Here is an 18,481-nt window from a genome sequence, read left to right as displayed (position 1 = left end):
TGTTATCATCGTTCATATGTTCTTATTAAAGTGACCTTATGCTCATCCAAGGTTAATGATGGTTGAACAGCTAAAACTCAAAATGATTCTACATTTTTAACAGCTGTTTTAGATTTCATCTTTAACTTCATTTGTTTAATCAATATAACCAATGTGCTTCAAGAGAAAATTTCGGAATTAATTGGTAAATTTCAATTCTTAAAAGAGTGGGGACAGTCTTTTAATATCTAAGACAATTTAACATGTTTTATTATCAATAGCAGGTCAAAAACCATTTACAAATCAATTATAAATATATAATTAATTCATCTCAATTTTACAGCTAAAAACTTGTCACTTAAATCTTCTTTATATTAATAAAAACATTTTTTTATTTAAAGAAGGTACCACATGAAAATATACCATCACAGAAAACAAATAAGATGTCTTAATTTTAAATGTGGCCTTCATAACAGTGTTTAGAAACACAAAACATCATAGAACAATCACAACTATTCCATTTAGATTTTGTCCTATAACCTTCTTTGACAAACACTCCTTTTAGATATTAAATATCATTCATACAATTTTTATTTACAAACATTTAAAGGGAAAGACAAGGTTAGAATACAAACTTGATTTCAGAAAAAGAATACTATAAATAATAAATCTGCAAATTTCCTGCCGCCAAATAATAATATTAAACAAATGATAACAAAATTTAAATCGCTAAATCACCGATTTCTACAAATCAAAAAGCGCGGCCATGTTTGTGTATTGGCCGTATAAAAACATGTGCGCGTGATGTCATTTACCCACATCTTTAGATATATGATAAATGTAGTTGAATCGTTGGGAAATATTAATATAATAAAGTATTGACCAGACAATTTAATTTTCACAGGAGGTGTAGAGGACATTTTTTATGGTTCATAATACGTAACAATATCAAAAAAAAAATAAAATAAAGAAAAAAAAAAAAAAATCAACGTCTACCGGTCGCACCACCTCAGGCAAGTGTTGCCCTTTACTCCAAACAATGATTTGTTCATTAAAGTCTCATCTATATGTAATTACAATATTTCACAGATTTAATAAATACACATGTTATTATTTAACAAAGTTTCACCATCAAATAATGCAATTAAATAAACAAACGCACCAACGAATAATTGGCTGTTAATTATTGAACGACGATAATTATCATTATTATAAAAATCCTACTAAAACGTGTTCTAAATAGTACATGTAATTAAATTTTTGCAGTTTGATTCTGACTTTCAAATTAAAAGGTGTGAACATATGTTATAATTGAAGTACACATTTCAAAAATATATAAGCAACTCTTTTGAAAGGTAAATTGTAAACATGTCTGTCAACTTATGAAGCTGCGCATCGTAATCGTTGCCTAATATTAACTGCATGCAGGCAAAACACTTTTATTGGCTGCTCAAAAATCTAATTTGCATAATTTATTCACACAATTGCTGGTTCTTACTACTTATGTCTAATACTGAGCATTGTCCATTTTAATTGTTCCTAATTTGCACCAAATGTTCCTGTCACACTGTGTACTGACGATTTTTATTCCCCCCTTGTATGCCTCTGTGCCGACAGACATTTTGATCATGCACAATGTTGCCCTGATTGGTTTATCACCCTTGTCAAATATTCTGATGACAAAAAAGACATCTATTTTTTACGCTTCATCAGTGAACGGAATGACCTTAGGGGAAATTTAGTTCCACACCTGTCAAATTATACAGTCATGTCATAAAATAGCAACACATTTTTTTCAGTTACCAATAATTATTTTAAATATTAAATAGATTTATGATTTTTTGTTTTACTGGATTAAATTTACGGTAGTAGAAATGCGTATCTGTGTGGGAAAGGGATTGGGTAAGTAGATAACGTGGAAAAAAGCTATAGGGAACTGGATAAACCCGACAATATGCTTAATTACAGGGGAATAAGCAACCTGTTGCTGTTGGTACCAGTTTTGACTTGGTGCCTAAATAACCTAACGGACAGTTTTGTTTTCATACGATATTAGTCTGGCTGCTGATTTTCCTGCGCCATTCTCATTTTAGCGCCAATGGCGGAAAATCACGTCTTCAGCAGATCTCTGCATATTGGATTTAGTTGATATTTTACGCTGAAAAAAAGATACATGACTGGCGATGTACCCTAATCGGACAGCTTGTCTAGCGAAAATTAAGTACAAAATAAAAGGATATATCGTCAATTTGAAGAAGTTTCTCATAGTACCCAAATTAAATAGATTGTTTATCTTTGAAAATTAAGCAATCATTGCTTAAATCATGTGGTTGGATCATCAGCAAGCTTGAAAATCGGACAAATGATAAATAATGTCGCGGCGTCTTCAATTAATTAATTAAAAAAACTCAGTTCTGGACATATGATATTTTCATAAATAATAAATAATGTACGCAATAAGATGAATAAGTTCTTCATCAAGAACTATTTCAGTTGTACCAGCGTGTACACCTATACCGGAAGTGGGTGTAACACGTCACAATCTCGGTCTCGTCTGTCTTGAGAGAATGACAGAACGCCAAAATGGCGGCGCCCATGAACTTATTTCTCAAGTAAAAAATAGTGTCTTAAAACATGAATTTCTCACTTATAGGGTTGATGTCAACAGAAAAACTGTCATGGTACCTCTTTTTAAATGATGAATATTTATATAAGACAGACATCAATCCATCCATTCTTATTCCTTTAACAATATACATGCATAATAAGTTTTATAACATATTGACATAATGACAGTTATAAAGATATTAATTTGACCTGTAAGATATTTTTTTATACTACGTGTTCTTCTTTTTATGAATATTCTTCTTGATATGGTTGAAAAAAGTACATTTGTTATTGATCAATTCATAAATATTTTAAATTTGTTAGAGCTATAACAGTTGCCTAGTACTCCTTCTCAAACTATCATTGTGGCCCTTCGCTAAATATTATAGAGCTTAAACTGTAAGATTCACTACAAACAGACTAAATAAAATGTAACTATCACCTTTTATGTTTTAAATTGTCATTGCTACATAAGTTCTCCACCTTTTCTTGAGATTAATCATCGAAAGTTTCCGCGCCTATTCTACGATACCTCATTTAACCGGCAAATTGTTATATGTGTAAATTAATAGAAAATTTCATTTTCTTAAGGAAATTAAGACCTTCCTGATGGTACATGACCCTTAAAATTTAAATACCTAATTTACGACTCTCACGAAACTTATCTCCAATACGCTAGGCATGCCTATTTACACATGTTCGGACAACCGACTCGGTATCAGCATGGAAAAGTAAAGATGATAATTCATATATTAAAAGCTTCATTGGGCAGTATGTCAAAATTGCTGTGGCAAAGTAATAAATGGCGTCATTAAATATGTGTTTTACTGTATAAAGATGTCACTTAATAAATCTACATAATATGTATTCAGAAACAATAAGAGAGACATACATTCAGATTTAATTACTTTGTGTCAGCTTTTACAAATCTAAGTCACATTTGTCCATCATAGTTTAAGTTGTCAGTGAGCATGTTAAATTCAGAACACTATGAGAGTTTGCTATTATAATTGTTGTCTATTTGATATTTTACTTTGAAAACAATAATCAATACCCTAGAAAACCAAGGATAATTTCTGAAATTATCTTTTAAAATGTATCAGTAGCGTTCAATTCTTAAAAAGATTGGGACAGTATCTTTTTATAGAAAATGTCGTTTTTTAGTGCGTTTCGGTTTCATTTATTGGTCAGTTACCATAATAACAGCCTATCTTTTGAAATATATCACAAATTCTATTAACCATGACATCAAGAAGGATGAGCAAAATGTCTTATTAAATTTTACTTTATCTTTATTTGCTAACACATAAATTGATTTTAAAACTATGCGCATAGACGATGGCAATACTAAGATATAATTATCAATATATATTAAAAAGAACACATATATAGTTATAAAAGTATAGATATCTTATCACTTTATGCCCATTGCAATTTAATTTGACGACAATCAATATTTCTCAATATTCTTTGTAAGTACATAATTAATGACATTTACTTAAGGGAGATCTATTAGGGTTCAAAATCCTAAAAATCATAGAATGTGAAGTTCTAAAATATATTGATACACGGAACCTGAAAAGGAATTATGCAAAAGATAATAAAATAATATTCTCAGATCAGAATTTTATTGTGAATCAACTTTTGTATGATTTTCAGGCAAAATTGAGCTAAAAGCGTTTAAACGTATTTTGCCCAATTCAAATGTTTTTTTCCAAATAATCAGAGAGCGAATCATCTTTAAATTTGCACAATGGTTATTGGCTATCACCTTTAATAAAATGTACAAATTTAAGAAAAATATCATAAGTCACGTGATTTTGTAAAACAAACATCATGTTATCCTTAGTTGAGTTCTGGTAAAGAATTCTCGCCAAACTAAAGCTGAAACACGAAGTATCAAAGAAAGTATGTCAAAGAGTAAATCAATTATTCTATCGTCCATTCTTGTTTTCTTGGGCCTTTAGTTATAAACAATTCAAATTTAAAATCTGATTTTCATGATAATTGAAATAAACTATTCCTCATTTAACCATATTTACCTCCTTTGTCAAGAGTGATATCCATTTTAGTTGGCAAAAACTCTATATAAAATATATGAAACATAAAGGGTAAAAAATATATAAGTAGCAGATTTAATTGTCAATTTCTTTTACACAAATTAGGGAAAATGTTATAATGGTATCAATATGCACAAGATGTTTATCAGTTTTCTTGTAGGTGATAGAATTTTGAGCAATTTTCATTATGATTATACATATGTAACGTATTGGCAATGAAACAAAATATAACTATTCTGATTTTTTAAAAATCTTGCACAGTGGTCAAGAAGCGTGTAAATTTAAAATGAAAACTTCAAAATCTATATATTTTGAATTTCTTCAGTAATTTAAATATTGTTTAGTCATTTTTAACACAGCATTTTCCTACAGCATCAGGGGTGTCTCCAAAGTAACACTTTGTACCTTCGGCACATGATGGCCCATCGAAAATATTACACGTGCCATTTTGGCCGTTTGGGCACGTATCTGAAAAAAAATGCGTACAGCAATATTGAAAATTCGAATATTAATCAGTTTCATATATTTCAAATGAATAAATTGAAATTTTGCAGTACCTTTAACAAAAGTATTTGTAGAAAATGTAACAATAGTACAAAAGTATCAAAATAATGCAGATATTTTATAACAATAACAGTTTTGTGTATGAAATTTAGAACATATAAATGTAATTAAAGTCTCTTTTTCAAAATATTGTTTTGTTGTCTTCATGAACGAGTATTTACTTTATTTCTCACAGAGCTCACATTGACTTGTAAACTTCATCATGTTCACTAACTGAGGTCAAAGATATATCAATAAATCCTCGTCAGACATAACTATAAATTTGGAAAAACGAGATCAATTGAGAACAAAGGGTGACATCTCAAATTTGCTAACAATGACTTTTTTGCTGTAACTTCCCAACGGATTTAGACAGTGTAAGATGCTTTTCAGCGTTGGTTACACGTTACCTTATGTTGATCTGGGGTCATTTTTAGCCTGTCAAAAGTCCAAACTTTTCTTGGCGATGAGGGAGACTACCGCCCCCTTCAAAAAACCAAAACAGGAAGGGGCACATCCCCGTTTTGGTAACCCCTTGATGTATCTTTTGGTTGGGGGACCGCGCCGAAAAAGTGGTCACTTTTTTAAACAACATTTCTCAAACAAAAACAAGTGTTGGGAGCCTAAATAAGGCATTTTTTCACTATTTGACGCATCAAAAAAGGGGTGTGAAAAAGCGTTAAAATGCGTGCATATCGGATAATGGGTTAAGTAGTCTTATCTGGGTGAAACGTTTGACTAATTATCGACTTTATTTTAGACAATATAATTGTACAGTGGTGGTATATAGAAAACTAAAATATCTTACCGATACAACATTTTGCTTTGACGCATCTTGTTCCAGGTTGACAGTGAAACCCGACGTCACCTATAATTCCACACACGCCGTCTTGTCCAAATGGGCATTCATCTGAAAGTGTATATATCGGTGAAGTTTAAGTAATAAGTGATCATGATGAGATATCTTGTTTAAAAGAAAAAACTGCGGAATAGCAAAATGCAGATATCCTGAAAAAGGATGCATATACTCAAATCAAAATACTATTGTTCATGTGTAAACTAACTGCGAGACTTTGTATCTATAAATGATTTTACATCCTGGATTGATACGTACGGTCGTCTAATTTGCAGCATTCGCCAGTATCGGTACCGGGTATTCTTACACAACCGTAACCAGGAAAACATGGGACACCAAGAGTAGGGAATCTCAAGTTACAAAGACCTCCGGAGCCGAACTTACAATCAACAGCTCCTGAAAATAAAGTTTACGAAAATAAAAGAAAAGTAAAAACGATCAAAGAACATAACATAAAGCGTTTAAACAGACTTCTACAGCAGGACGTGGCCCAAAAAGAGACATTTCTATCTTTGCAATACCAAAAGCACCATGCAGCACCGTCTTAAAGTAAGAACGATTGTATAATTACAAATATGGGATTTTTTTACTTCGCAAATAGCAACAATGCATTTACTTTCAATTTGAATTCTTTAGTTTAGCAGATTTAAATCTAATTGTTTCTAGATCACATTCAATAAAATTATAATTATGTGTATTGAAGCTAGAAATTAGATATAAGAACATGGAGCACCAGTACCTAGCAAGATATTTACTTCAAAGTTTTAAAATTTAATAAGGATAGATCAAGACAATAAAAGTCTAGATTAAAAATATTTAAAATTCTTCTACATACCGTCTTTAACTTTACCAATTGGGCCCTTCCATTGACCATCTACATCTGTAGAGATGAAAAGAAAGTTGTTTATACATATTTGTCAAGGCACCCGTAGTTTATATACATACTGTAAGTATTGTTTTCGTCTTGTCGCACGTGTAATTTATGGCATTTTGAACTATAAATGTCTTCTCTCATGATTAGAAACCAAGCAAACTGATTCTGTACAACATATCAATTCGTATTACATGTATTGCTCATGGGCAATAACCTATTTCTAGAGCTTTTATTCAAGTCATGTCCAATTTCCTTTATCACACGCATTTCATCTTCACGTAAATAAATGTGGTAAGCTATACGTGTAATGCATTTCATTAAGTTAAAAATTTGACTTTTATCATTCAAAGAAGTATTTTTATAATCATAAATAAAGTTTGATCATACATGCATATCTTTGTCATTTAATTCTTACTTATTACTAACTGAGGACACTTATTAGGACACTTATAAGTAACTGAGGACATTTATAACTAAATGAGGACACGTAAGGACAAAACCTATTTATGACTATCCGAAAGCATCCAAGTGATAAATAACTCTAAGAAGTTTTCGCAAGTAATATGGAAAAACATGATTGATTTGTTTCTCCTTTTTAAAAATTCATTCGGTCAGCTGCGGAAAAATTGCTTATCCAGGATATTGGAGTTCATGAACCAGTCGCTGAGATATGACTAAAATGTGTTCTTATCAGCATAAATATCGACATAAAAACTAGCCAACACTAAGTTAAAATTTAAGAAAATAATAAAATCCTAAAGAGAAATTAGGAAATAGATTGATTGCTTTATTATGAACTTACCAAAATGCAAATTTATAAATGCATATCTACTTATGACAGATCGTAATTGCAATTGTTTTATAGTCTATTTTATATTATTTTTGCTCAATTATAAAACGTTTTCAATATGTTAATATGTAAATTACGAAGAAGTAATCAGTCAGAGATGTTTTCACTTTAAAGTAAAAACAAGTGACATTTTATAAATTGAAAAAAAAGATTCAATGCAAAAAAAAAGATGAAAATGCATCTCACGGAAAAGATGTTTAGCGTGTGTGTTTTGGTATATTGGTTAAGTAGATATTTCACATAAATGTATTTGAATAGTATATAGTTGACAAGAAATCATCCAAATCAACTACAAGTGCGTGCATACAATCATTTTACTGTCATATTGTACAATATTTTAACATTTCAACATATTGTAAGGTACGAACTTCAAGAAAAATGATAAATATGCAATAAGATAAAAAAAAGTCAAGCTACCAGCTACAGCTGGTCCTTGGCGGAATGAAGTATGTAGCCGCAAAAAGACACCCTTAAACCGGATCTGTAATGATTCAAAGTCCATTGCTTTAAAAATTGTGTGTAAGTTTACACTTTTGCCCATCATTAATATAATATATGTATATGCTTCGCAACCTGTTGAATGTAAAAAACGGTTCTTGATTATTCATAGCTCTCGAAATACAAAGCCGCTTATTGACTTGCTTAAATTGGATCTGTAATGATCTATTGTAGGCTACACCGTTTCCATTGCTTGAAAAAATGTGTGTTAGTTTACAATTGTGTCCATCATTAATATAAAATATGTATCTGTAAAACAACAAATGATTCGCCACCTATTTAGTACGCTTGAAGTAGATAAAAACGTTTCTCGATTATTCATAGCTCTTTTAAGTAAGAATATCTAAAAAAGGAGAAAATATAAACTAAGAAAAAGAAACTTGTATAAATACCTTGGATGGACAATACACCAATAAATACAAACGTTAATGCGATCATGATCACAGTTTTGTTAAGTGACTCCTTTATGTTGTATATTAATTAAGTGATCAATTATACATAAATATGCAGACCTTGAGTTGGTTTTGCATTTTTAATATACTTAATGTAAAAGGTTTGTTTCAAAGTTTTCAAATCATACTATTTATACAATTTGAATGTCCATTCGTCTGTAACCGGTGCTAAGGGGGGTACGAAGGGCGTCAACGTTACTTTATCAAAGGATATGTTCAACCAAACCGTCTTTATGACAGTTTAAAATAAGCTGTCCGAAATAAGATATATGAAGATCACTCGAGTGCAATGGAAAATGTTGAAACTTACATCGCAGATCATAAAAAAGTGTTCTTAAGCACCCTACCGTCGTCGTTAACAGTATTCATTTTATATATTTTAAGTTTTAATGCATAAATGTGTATTATATGCAATGATTTAGATAATACTTGTTTGATTACTTGTATAAAAACGTTTGTATAAATAAAAACGATGCAATGTTATAATTATACATTTGTATTTTGCATGGACGGTTTAAATATGTTCAAAAAATCATACCATTAATATAATTTAAATGTCAAATCCGTCTTTAAGCGATGTTAAACAGGGCGAAGACTGTTTACGTAGCTTTATGAGATGATATGATAATTTGATGATATACAATTATATAACCTGTGCTACGAGGGATTAACTATTGGTATATGGAAGTACGTATGACTTTCAATCAATTGCGTTATACGAACATAGCACAAAGACGCACAAAGTGTAAGCGTTAAACTATAAGCATAAAATTCTTTTTAAGTGAAAAAGGTTCTTATTTTCAGTATGATGGATACTCCGGCAAAATGAGAAAAATATTAAAATGAAGTTATGAACTCAAATCACGCTAAAATGGCATTTTTTTAAATCCCAGTATGGAATTCTGTATTTAATTCTATGTATTTGGGTTTGAAGCGTACATATATGTATATATGTTGTACGAAATTTAGAAGCTGACAGAGACACCGAGTAGTTTCAAAACACGTTTTGTGACTTGAACAAAGCCTTGAAATTACAATAAAAGATAATGTGCATATTGTATGATTAAAACAAGTCTAAGTCATTCATTTAAAATGTTATTTAACGTTTTCAAATGTCACTGTGACATCTATTGTGAAGTCTTAACGCTCTAACCTGACCTATGTGGGTTCAGGTTAGAATACAATCATTTAATACCTAATAATGAGAAAAGATTTGTTCCTGTGACTGCCTTATATATTCATTTTGAGGACATTTACAGAATAATTAATGAAAAACTCAAAATCAAGAAATGAAAATTTGCCCTTTGTCTCCCTATGTAGAATAAACTAATGCTCAGCAAAAGCATATTGTTTCAAGTTTTCTTTTTTTCATGTTCCACGCGATTGTACACGACAATATCGTGACCCGTGAGCCCGAACGCACGAATCCGATATCGTATTAAACATAAAAGAAAACAAATAAACCGCTTTTGTTTTGATATTTTTGGTAGTTTGTGACACTGAAAATTATAATTGATGAAAAATATCATATATAAATGATGACCAATAAACCAATTTAAACTATAATTTGAGATTTGATTACGCCTACTCATTATTTAAAATTGTCATACGACCCCGGGCGTACTAATACTGTTATTTTTCTGAACGACTTCTTGACAAGAAACCATGATGACTGTATTGTATTCTCATATTTATATTTGCTACTGCGTAAGTAACGTAATACATGTCGTAGATTATGCAAAGAAAGAAAAAACACGATATATTGATGATTTTATCCACATTTGTGTTGAATTAAGATGACAGTTATAATGGATTTATACATTAAACCTATTACTAGACGTTTACTTGAAATTTTTATGCCATTTTATTTCCACATTTTACCATCTGGAGGCCAGTCGCTTTAAACGTATGGTTTGTTTTTAATGTTCATAATTATTACAATTTCACAATTACTGTTGCTTTATGTAAAAATATCTTAATTATTATTTTATTGCGTTAAGATAAATTGTCTTCTGTACATCATTTTAAATAACTAAGCGTGTTTGTTGGAGCGTATTGTCTTTGTTTTTACTGTTTTCATATGCAAATTTACGTTAAAGTTCATTATCAATCTTTATTATATATGAACTATTATTAACGCCTTTATTGAAGAAGTCTCATTCTACATTGACGAAAAACTACAGTCATATGATTAAGTGTTAAAGAGCGACTTATTAACTTAATATGTTTAGCATCTTACTTGTTTTACCCTATTGTTTTTACCTCTGGCAATCGGTGTATTAAGGCCCATTATAATGCAGAAAAGTTTGAATTTTTATTACTCAAAAGCTTTTCCATGTTCAATGTTGATGTTCTTTTATAATTTCAAAAAGGTAACTCACCGGCAAGTTACCCGATACGTCTTTTTCATTTTCATCTTTTGCTATTTGGTAATAAAAACATTTCTAGTGAATAAGTATATTGTATGGAAGTCAAACTAATACATTGTTTACATTTCGCTACCATTATGACAACTTATTTCACATGCACTTTACATTTTCTAAAAACAATTATTTGAACATTATAAAATTCACGGTTGCCATTTCTTAAGAAGTATAAAAGAAATATTTGTTTCAGGGATATATTGTGCCTTTAACAAATGTATAAAATATTGTCATCGCTTCAGGAGATTAATACAAAATTATCAAACTGAAAATAAAACATCAAAATCTGTAATAATTGTTTAACAAAAACACTTCAAAAACAAAGTTGAAGTAAACGTTTTATTTTCCTTCTGCAGCGAATAATGGTTTTGATACAACATTCCATTGGACAATGATGCGTGATAATACTTCTGCTTTCTAACGTATGTACAATGTACGTATTTCTACATTTATTATCACAATTGTTTATCAACTATTTACAGACCGGACTTGTGTACCTAGCTTTATCGTTATACATTATGATTTGTCTTGTCTTACAGCACGTTATAAATAACTTACACAAATATCTGAAAGACCATGTCAGTGTATATCTTTTCAACTACATAACACTCTGAGATATTTAAATGTTATTTTATATTTAAATACAGTATCATAATTCTTTTCGTAACATTTTTCATTATTTTCGTATAAAGATATAACGATGTCCAACAAATTATGAAAATTTATCTCAGTTAGGGTGTGTTTTCTCTATTTAGAATTTATAACTCCCATCTCGTTTAGTCACATAAATTTATTGAAATTTATGAAATTCTTACCGAATATTTCTAATTTGAAAAAAAAGAATGAATAAATTATGTATAGTAAGCTACATTCCCTATTACAGGTCAAGTAAAAATGGTATTTTCTTAAAGAAAACCTGCCGGGTTTTTTTAATGGCACTATATGTTCATATTGCAATCACCTATAGTATGTAGAATTTTAAACGCAACATATCTACTTTGTTAGAAGTCAAAACAGTTTTATTTTATAATTAAAAAGAGACTGTGTAGCAATTATAAATATTTTCAAATATGAAATTTGAACATAGTTTATCTTTAATGATTATACATATTCTTTATGTTAAAAAAAAAAACAGACAAAAAACTTAACGTTAAATAAATATAGTGCAAAAATGTGTTTGCAATGTGAATGAATTGCTTAAATAAACATACGGACACTTAAACACTTTTTCACATCTTGGAACTTCTTTTTCCATTGACATAATCAAGAGACAGTCTTAGATACAAAATGTTTTTTTTATGAAATAAAGTTGAAAGCACGAGGATACACTTCATGATGTCAATATTTTTTGTATTGATGTATCATATTTATAGAAACAAACATTTTAGTTTGTTTGCTATTGCTATTATCTTATGTTTATATGTTAGTTTTTTACGTCGTCCTAACATGGGTACAGAGTTTTGTGAATTATTCCTGGTTGGTGTATTTTTCATGACATCCGTCGATTCGTTTTGGAAGGAATGGTCTTTGAAGGAAGCAAATATTTCATCCGCTATGTCAGGATGTTTCTCAGACATTCTTTTGTAGACTTCTGTCATTTTCACTCCATAGTACCAAGCGTTAGCGTCTGTTACAATAGTTCCAAGAAGCATTGTTACCATACATACCTTGCCATCAATTATGGCGATCCCTGGCGCACCAGAACATCCATATTTGAAATTGTCCGACTCAAATAGTATCCACTCTGATGGAGTGGATTTTGTTGTATAGTCTGTACTTGCAATGACTGATCTTCGTATTTTTCTCGATGATTTGATATTGCAAATTGTGTAAAAAGGAAATCCTGGATAACAGTCTACGACCAGTTTTAATGGCTTCATTTCGGTATTTTCACTAGCAAGTTCGAGCACTGAGAAATCAATGCATTTATCATGAAAACAAGGTTTTGCAAGATGTTTCTCTTCTACATCAGGAAACTCAACATAGATGTTTTCTAAGTGATCTTCAACAGGCCGGTTTTCTGTTTAAAAGAGATTTCAAGTTCGAAAAATAATGAATTGTTATTCCTTTTTTAAACTATGTCAAGGAATCTAAACTGAAATAGTTTTAAAAATATTTGTGAATTTCAAAATTATATTTCAGCCGTGTTAACATTGATATTTGAATCAAGAAAAGACACACAAAAAACAAGAAAACGACGTGTTACCTATTACTTTGGCAATGACATGATATGCAGTCATGACATATCTTTTCCCAACACGAAAACAAGTACCAGCTCGATTTCTACCAATCAGTATAGAACCAACATAGCCCCTCGTACTTTCTGATATCATGTTAGATGCATTTTGAAGAGCAATCTCCCTTGATGATCTCTTTGAAAAATATGTTGTGTTAAGAGAGCCTAGAAACGACAAATTTGAAATCAGTTCAAAATATGACTCTACAAATATAAATGCATTTCAAAATGACTGAATCTGAATTCCATATGCAATATCTGAAGGGAAAGCAAACTAATGGACAGATACATACCATACTTTTCAAAATGAATGTCTATATCAGAACTATATTCAAGTAGGTGTGACTTTGTTAAACTTCTAAAAGTAACCTCTGGTATTTTTGTAGCCAAATCTCCAGCAGAAACCGTTTCACTTATCTTGTGGTCAGGTTTTTGGCGTAAAACTATAGAAATGCCTTGGTTCGTACTATCTGCTTTCAGATTAGTCGTTTCCTTCTCTACTGGATTTTCTACAGATTCAGTTTTCTTCTCACTCGAATTTCTGACAACCTGACAGTGAAGATAAGGCCTTAATTTTTCACTCTCTGTTACGCTTAGCGTCAAACTGAATTGCAACTGGATATCGTATGTAGACGTGTTATTATGGTAGAGTGGGCATGCAATGACCTTCATTATGTTATCCAAATCACCTGCCTGGAATTTTGTGACGAATTCACAACCTTTTGCAACAGAATCTAGCTTCAAATGTAGCAAGATGCATTCTAATGACGACTTTTCATATATCACACCTAACGGTTCTAGTGCTTCTTCAAGTTTTCTTCTTGGTTCACTGTCTTTGTCCTCAAGCAAGGCTATAGTACGTTTATGTTTTTCTATTAGCTGTTCGTCAGACAGTGTTTCTGATCTTTCTCTAATTTTCAGTTTTAATCTATGTTCAGAACCTGAAATATTTACGTAAAGGCTTTTCTCTTTTTGCATAATAATTTTTAGATAACAATTTGCCCGAATAATTTATTCTCAGTATCTTTCTTGCAGTTCAAAAGATGGAAAAAAGTAACAAAGTTACTAAATTAAACCTTTGTTACTGTGATTTTGACCTTATTGACGAGCTTCTGAAAAAGAGGTTCTGTAACTCTTCCTTAAAAGTGTAACATAAGATTTGAACGAAGTATTAAAAAAATTGCTCAAAGGAACAATAACGGTGAGCACTTATTTGATGTCTTTGACTTGTAACTGTAATATAAGTGAAAAATGATTTTGCATAATTATATAACAAACAAATGTGACCAAATTTATGTACACAGGAGTATCTTCTCAATAAACAATGCACAATTGTGTATAAAATTCAGTTAAATACATTACCCTCAGTGCCCGTTGATTCCATTTCACGTAGGACGGCTATCAACTCCTTTGATGTCCTAAAGGTTGCAATGATATATTGAGACGTATTATCGCCAACAACAATATTTTTTGTTATTGAATAGTCATCGTCATTATCTCCCGTTGGTAAATGAATGACGTATTGTTTAGTGTTGTCACCAATCAAAACATTGTTTGTCGCTTTTGACTTTGAAGTGTCCGGATGGTTAGCTTTGAACAAACAAAACAAAATTAGAATGCCTTATATAAAAAAATCTTATCAAAGGTAAAATGATTACTAACATTTTTTTGTAACGTTTATGAATAAAAGTAATACATTGATAAAAAGATAGATATGTTGAAAATATGTTATGGTCTCACGTTAGTTCCAAAAATTATAGACCTTCTAAAGCCAACAACAAACGGAGATTTGTAAAACAATAAATCAAAGTAAAACAATAATGCGTTTCATATATTTAGAAAACAAATACCTTCTGGCCTAATTCCCGCTGTTCGATTTGCGTCAAGTGGCCGCAATGAGAAAAAATGCCCCTGTCCACCATAGCCAATGTAAACAGTCTGCAAATGACGAGTTACCTCAGTACCGGCTGGCCTTATCACTGTTGTCTCTTTTCTGTCGTAATGAACAACCTCGATAGTTCTGTTATAAGCATCAGCTATTTCGTGTAGCATTATTGCATGACTTTTCCAAACTTCTTGCTCTTTCCGAAAAGTAAGGTGTCCTTTAACATTTTGCCAAAATGATAACGATATATTTCCTTTGGTCTTGTTCCTGATGATATCTGGTGTGTAAGACCCATGACAGTTCAGATGGCTTAGCTGATCTGCTATCGCTTCGAAAAGAGAGCTCCCCTCTATGTTATGGATTTGCAGCTTTAGCCCATGTGCATATGACCGTAAACGTTCAATGTTTGGTTTTCCTGCAAGAGAAATATCAAAAGTAATATTCGTACGTTTTAAATTGACACTTATCTTAAAGCCTATGAAATTTATGGCATATATAAAATCATTTTATTTAAAATGTGTTATTTATCATACAAAAATGTTAAACAGATGAAACAGTAACATTTTTTTACAGACAGGCTTGTTTCTTTTTGTTTTGTTTTTTATCTATTTGTTTTTACGTCAACTAAAAAAAAAACATCAATAAGAAGGAATAATGTATACACTTTCTTACAATATCAAGTATTACGGTTTCAAAAGTATTAGTCCTTTTCTTGCTATTACATGTATTCATGTAATTATACACCTCATGAATAAATGAGCACGAAGCTTTATCCAGTAGACCTCTGTAAAATTGATATTTATCATTTCACTGTTGTCAATATTGAGACAAGTAGAGTAAATAATTGCCAAACTTTAAGGTCATATAGTAACATAAGGACAAATATTTCCAGAAAAAAGTTTCTTTGTTGGGTATATTCTTTAATGATCAATTTTGACTTTTCAAACAAATGTACGTTGGGGCGTATATTGCTCCACCAGCACGGAAAAATTTATAATACCCAAAATTGTACAATTGTATTATTGCAGGCACCCGAGCAGAACCACTAACGTTCCGTAAGCTGGCTGGATAACTTTCTTACATGAAACAATCCAACGCTCGACCACGGATGCCCCTTATTATCATATTTACATTGCGTAAATAATTATATGTGCAAAAAAGGAAATCACTATACCAATTATGAATTGTTTCGACCATGCCATGACCAATGCGGCAATAGCGACGAGAAAGGCAATAGCGAGGCCAAATGTGTGCGTGTTTATTACTTCCATATTTCTGTAGATCTGCAAAAAAGGCTGTAGAGTAAACAGTACATTCGGAAAAGTACATTTATAAAACAAAATGCAATTTTGTTAAATTCTATTAAGTGGATCCTTAAAGATCCTGCAACTCTTTTTATGGTTTTATATTATAAATATAATGCTCAAATGAAGATTTATCAATATTGGATGTTCCAAAACGCATTATTTGTAAAGATATTACAGAATTTACAGTTCATGTTAATAAAGGGGGTATTAAGAAATTTATTTTCTATAAAGCCTAAGCCATTTTTTCAATAAAAAATGAATGCATATATTTCAATGATTGCATATAAGTTATACCAATTATTTGCAGTATATATGTTTCATATTCTTCGATGTTTGAAATTTGGTTTAGAAGGATAATTATATACATATATAAAATTCTACTTAAGTGTGGTAACAACCTTAATTACACATACAGGATCTTTATGCCAAGATACGATTGACAAATGTATTATCTTCAGGTACTGACTTTGATTAAATTCCGATTTACAGGTGCTTTTCATGCGATCTCTTTTATTTATTAGATACAGAACTTGTTCATCATTAACAGTGTTTTTTTTTCTTTGTTACAAACGATGAATAGATAACACACGTCTGTATCTTTGAACAAAATATTTTTAAAACTAAATACGTTCTGTATTCTAAAAATACATTTTAAACTAACAATAGCATATTATCTGTATTCTAAAAATACATTTTAAACTAACAATAGCATATTATCTGTATTCTAAAAATACATTTTAAACAAACAATAGCATATTATCTGTATTCTAAAAATACATTTTAAGGATTCCTTTGACATAGTGAAAATGCGTAATTGACGAAACAGACAAATTTATGCATAAATGTAATTGTTCAATATTGTTTCTAAACTGGCAATCATAACAATTATGGAATCGAATTTAAACTTTTACCAAACAGGTTATACATGTTAAAATAGATAAATATATGATAAAGATATAATCACACAAAAATGTCGATAACATATCGGTCAGGTAGAATTCAATAAAAGGTGATTAACAAAGGGAAATGCTTGAAAACGAGGAAAATATATTATTGTATAAGATACTGTACCTTTGAATAGATTTCATTAAAAGTGATTTTATGTAATAATCCAGTTTTTTTTCCTGTCAAATTAAAACACGTACATTTTTAAGTCTACATTCCTAAATATGACGATGTCTTTATAAATACCTCAAGGGATACCATAAAAAAATTCACGTCGGTTAAATGCTACCAAATTATTCCCTTCAGCATACAATATATCAAGTTTTCTTTTTTTTTCAATATATATATGATCAATGAAAGTGACAACTATTTATGCACAATAGTTGACATGACAGAAATTTCACGTTAAACGTGTATTCGTTTATCAATAGTGTCAATGCATACAGTTTTACATATTTCTTACAAAAAATTCGAGTACTGCAGTCATTCGATCCTTCGTGCGGTACATTATATTTTGATACTCTACCTATTTCTTATAATAAAATCGTATTTTATTTTGAGTCTACGGATTGTCTACAAAAATTATCCTAGTGGGAGCATTCAGCGATGCCATAGAATCTTACCATTATTGATAAAAAGTGTATGTATAGATAAATGGTTAACCAGCAGGCTTCTCTCGTGTATTGACCTAATGTTACGAATGTATATTTATTTAACATTCATTATTACCTCAAATACAGTACAACCTCTTGTTTACATATAAAACGGTAGTCGCGATGTCATTTCTCCAAAGTTCAATGCGTTTGGATCCATAGGTATTATTTTTCGTTTTATTATTTATAAATGACTCACTAAAATGACCGGATTAGAGGGTGCAAAGATCTTTTGTACACATTGTTTTGAAATACAAAAGTTTCGTTTGAATTTTTTTTGTAATATGCCATACCCTATTTTATCACAAAAAAC

General features: G+C 30.6%; 2 protein-coding genes across 2 annotated transcripts; both read right to left on the bottom strand.

Annotated features, from left to right (window-relative positions):
* Positions 1-4,707: 4,707 nt before the first annotated feature.
* On the bottom strand, positions 4,708-8,773 carry LOC132730991 (uncharacterized). The gene is made up of 5 exons (XM_060717086.1): positions 8,660-8,773; positions 6,881-6,925; positions 6,304-6,441; positions 5,998-6,099; positions 4,708-5,114 (listed from the first exon to the last, which is right to left on the bottom strand). The coding sequence occupies exons 1-5, from the start codon at positions 8,703-8,705 to the stop codon at positions 4,987-4,989; spliced, it is 459 nt and encodes a 152-aa protein (XP_060573069.1). The 5' UTR covers positions 8,706-8,773; the 3' UTR covers positions 4,708-4,986.
* Positions 8,774-12,372: 3,599 nt separating this feature from the next.
* LOC132730990 (uncharacterized) lies at positions 12,373-17,854 on the bottom strand. The gene is made up of 7 exons (XM_060717085.1): positions 17,642-17,854; positions 16,438-16,546; positions 15,229-15,678; positions 14,741-14,968; positions 13,672-14,319; positions 13,349-13,543; positions 12,373-13,162 (listed from the first exon to the last, which is right to left on the bottom strand). The coding sequence occupies exons 2-7, from the start codon at positions 16,532-16,534 to the stop codon at positions 12,510-12,512; spliced, it is 2,271 nt and encodes a 756-aa protein (XP_060573068.1). The 5' UTR covers positions 16,535-16,546; positions 17,642-17,854; the 3' UTR covers positions 12,373-12,509.
* Positions 17,855-18,481: the final 627 nt, after the last annotated feature.

This window comes from Ruditapes philippinarum, unplaced genomic scaffold, assembly GCF_026571515.1.
Source record: "Ruditapes philippinarum isolate M1 unplaced genomic scaffold, ASM2657151v2 ctg1291_1_1_1_1, whole genome shotgun sequence".
Lineage (NCBI taxonomy): Eukaryota > Metazoa > Mollusca > Bivalvia > Venerida > Veneridae > Ruditapes > Ruditapes philippinarum.
The sequence above is the reverse complement of the archived record's forward strand: the minus strand, read 5'-3'. Positions and strand labels throughout refer to the sequence as shown.

Excerpts from the sequence above, each read along its gene's own strand:
- LOC132730991 (XM_060717086.1), bottom strand. The coding sequence starts at position 8,705 with ATGATCGCATTAACGTTTGTATTTATTGGTGTATTGTCCATCCAAG. Across the intron at positions 6,442-6,880 it reads AATTGGTAAAGTTAAAGACG|GAGCTGTTGATTGTAAGTTC; the intron begins GTATGTAGAAGA and ends CTTTATTTTCAG. Across the intron at positions 5,115-5,997 it reads CAAAGCAAAATGTTGTATCG|ATACGTGCCCAAACGGCCAA; the intron begins GTAAGATATTTT and ends ATTTTTTTTCAG.
- LOC132730990 (XM_060717085.1), bottom strand. The coding sequence starts at position 16,534 with ATGGAAGTAATAAACACGCACACATTTGGCCTCGCTATTGCCTTTCTC. Across the intron at positions 14,969-15,228 it reads AGCGGGAATTAGGCCAGAAG|CTAACCATCCGGACACTTCA; the intron begins GTATTTGTTTTC and ends GTTTGTTCAAAG. Across the intron at positions 13,544-13,671 it reads CATTCATTTTGAAAAGTATG|GCTCTCTTAACACAACATAT; the intron begins GTATGTATCTGT and ends TGTCGTTTCTAG.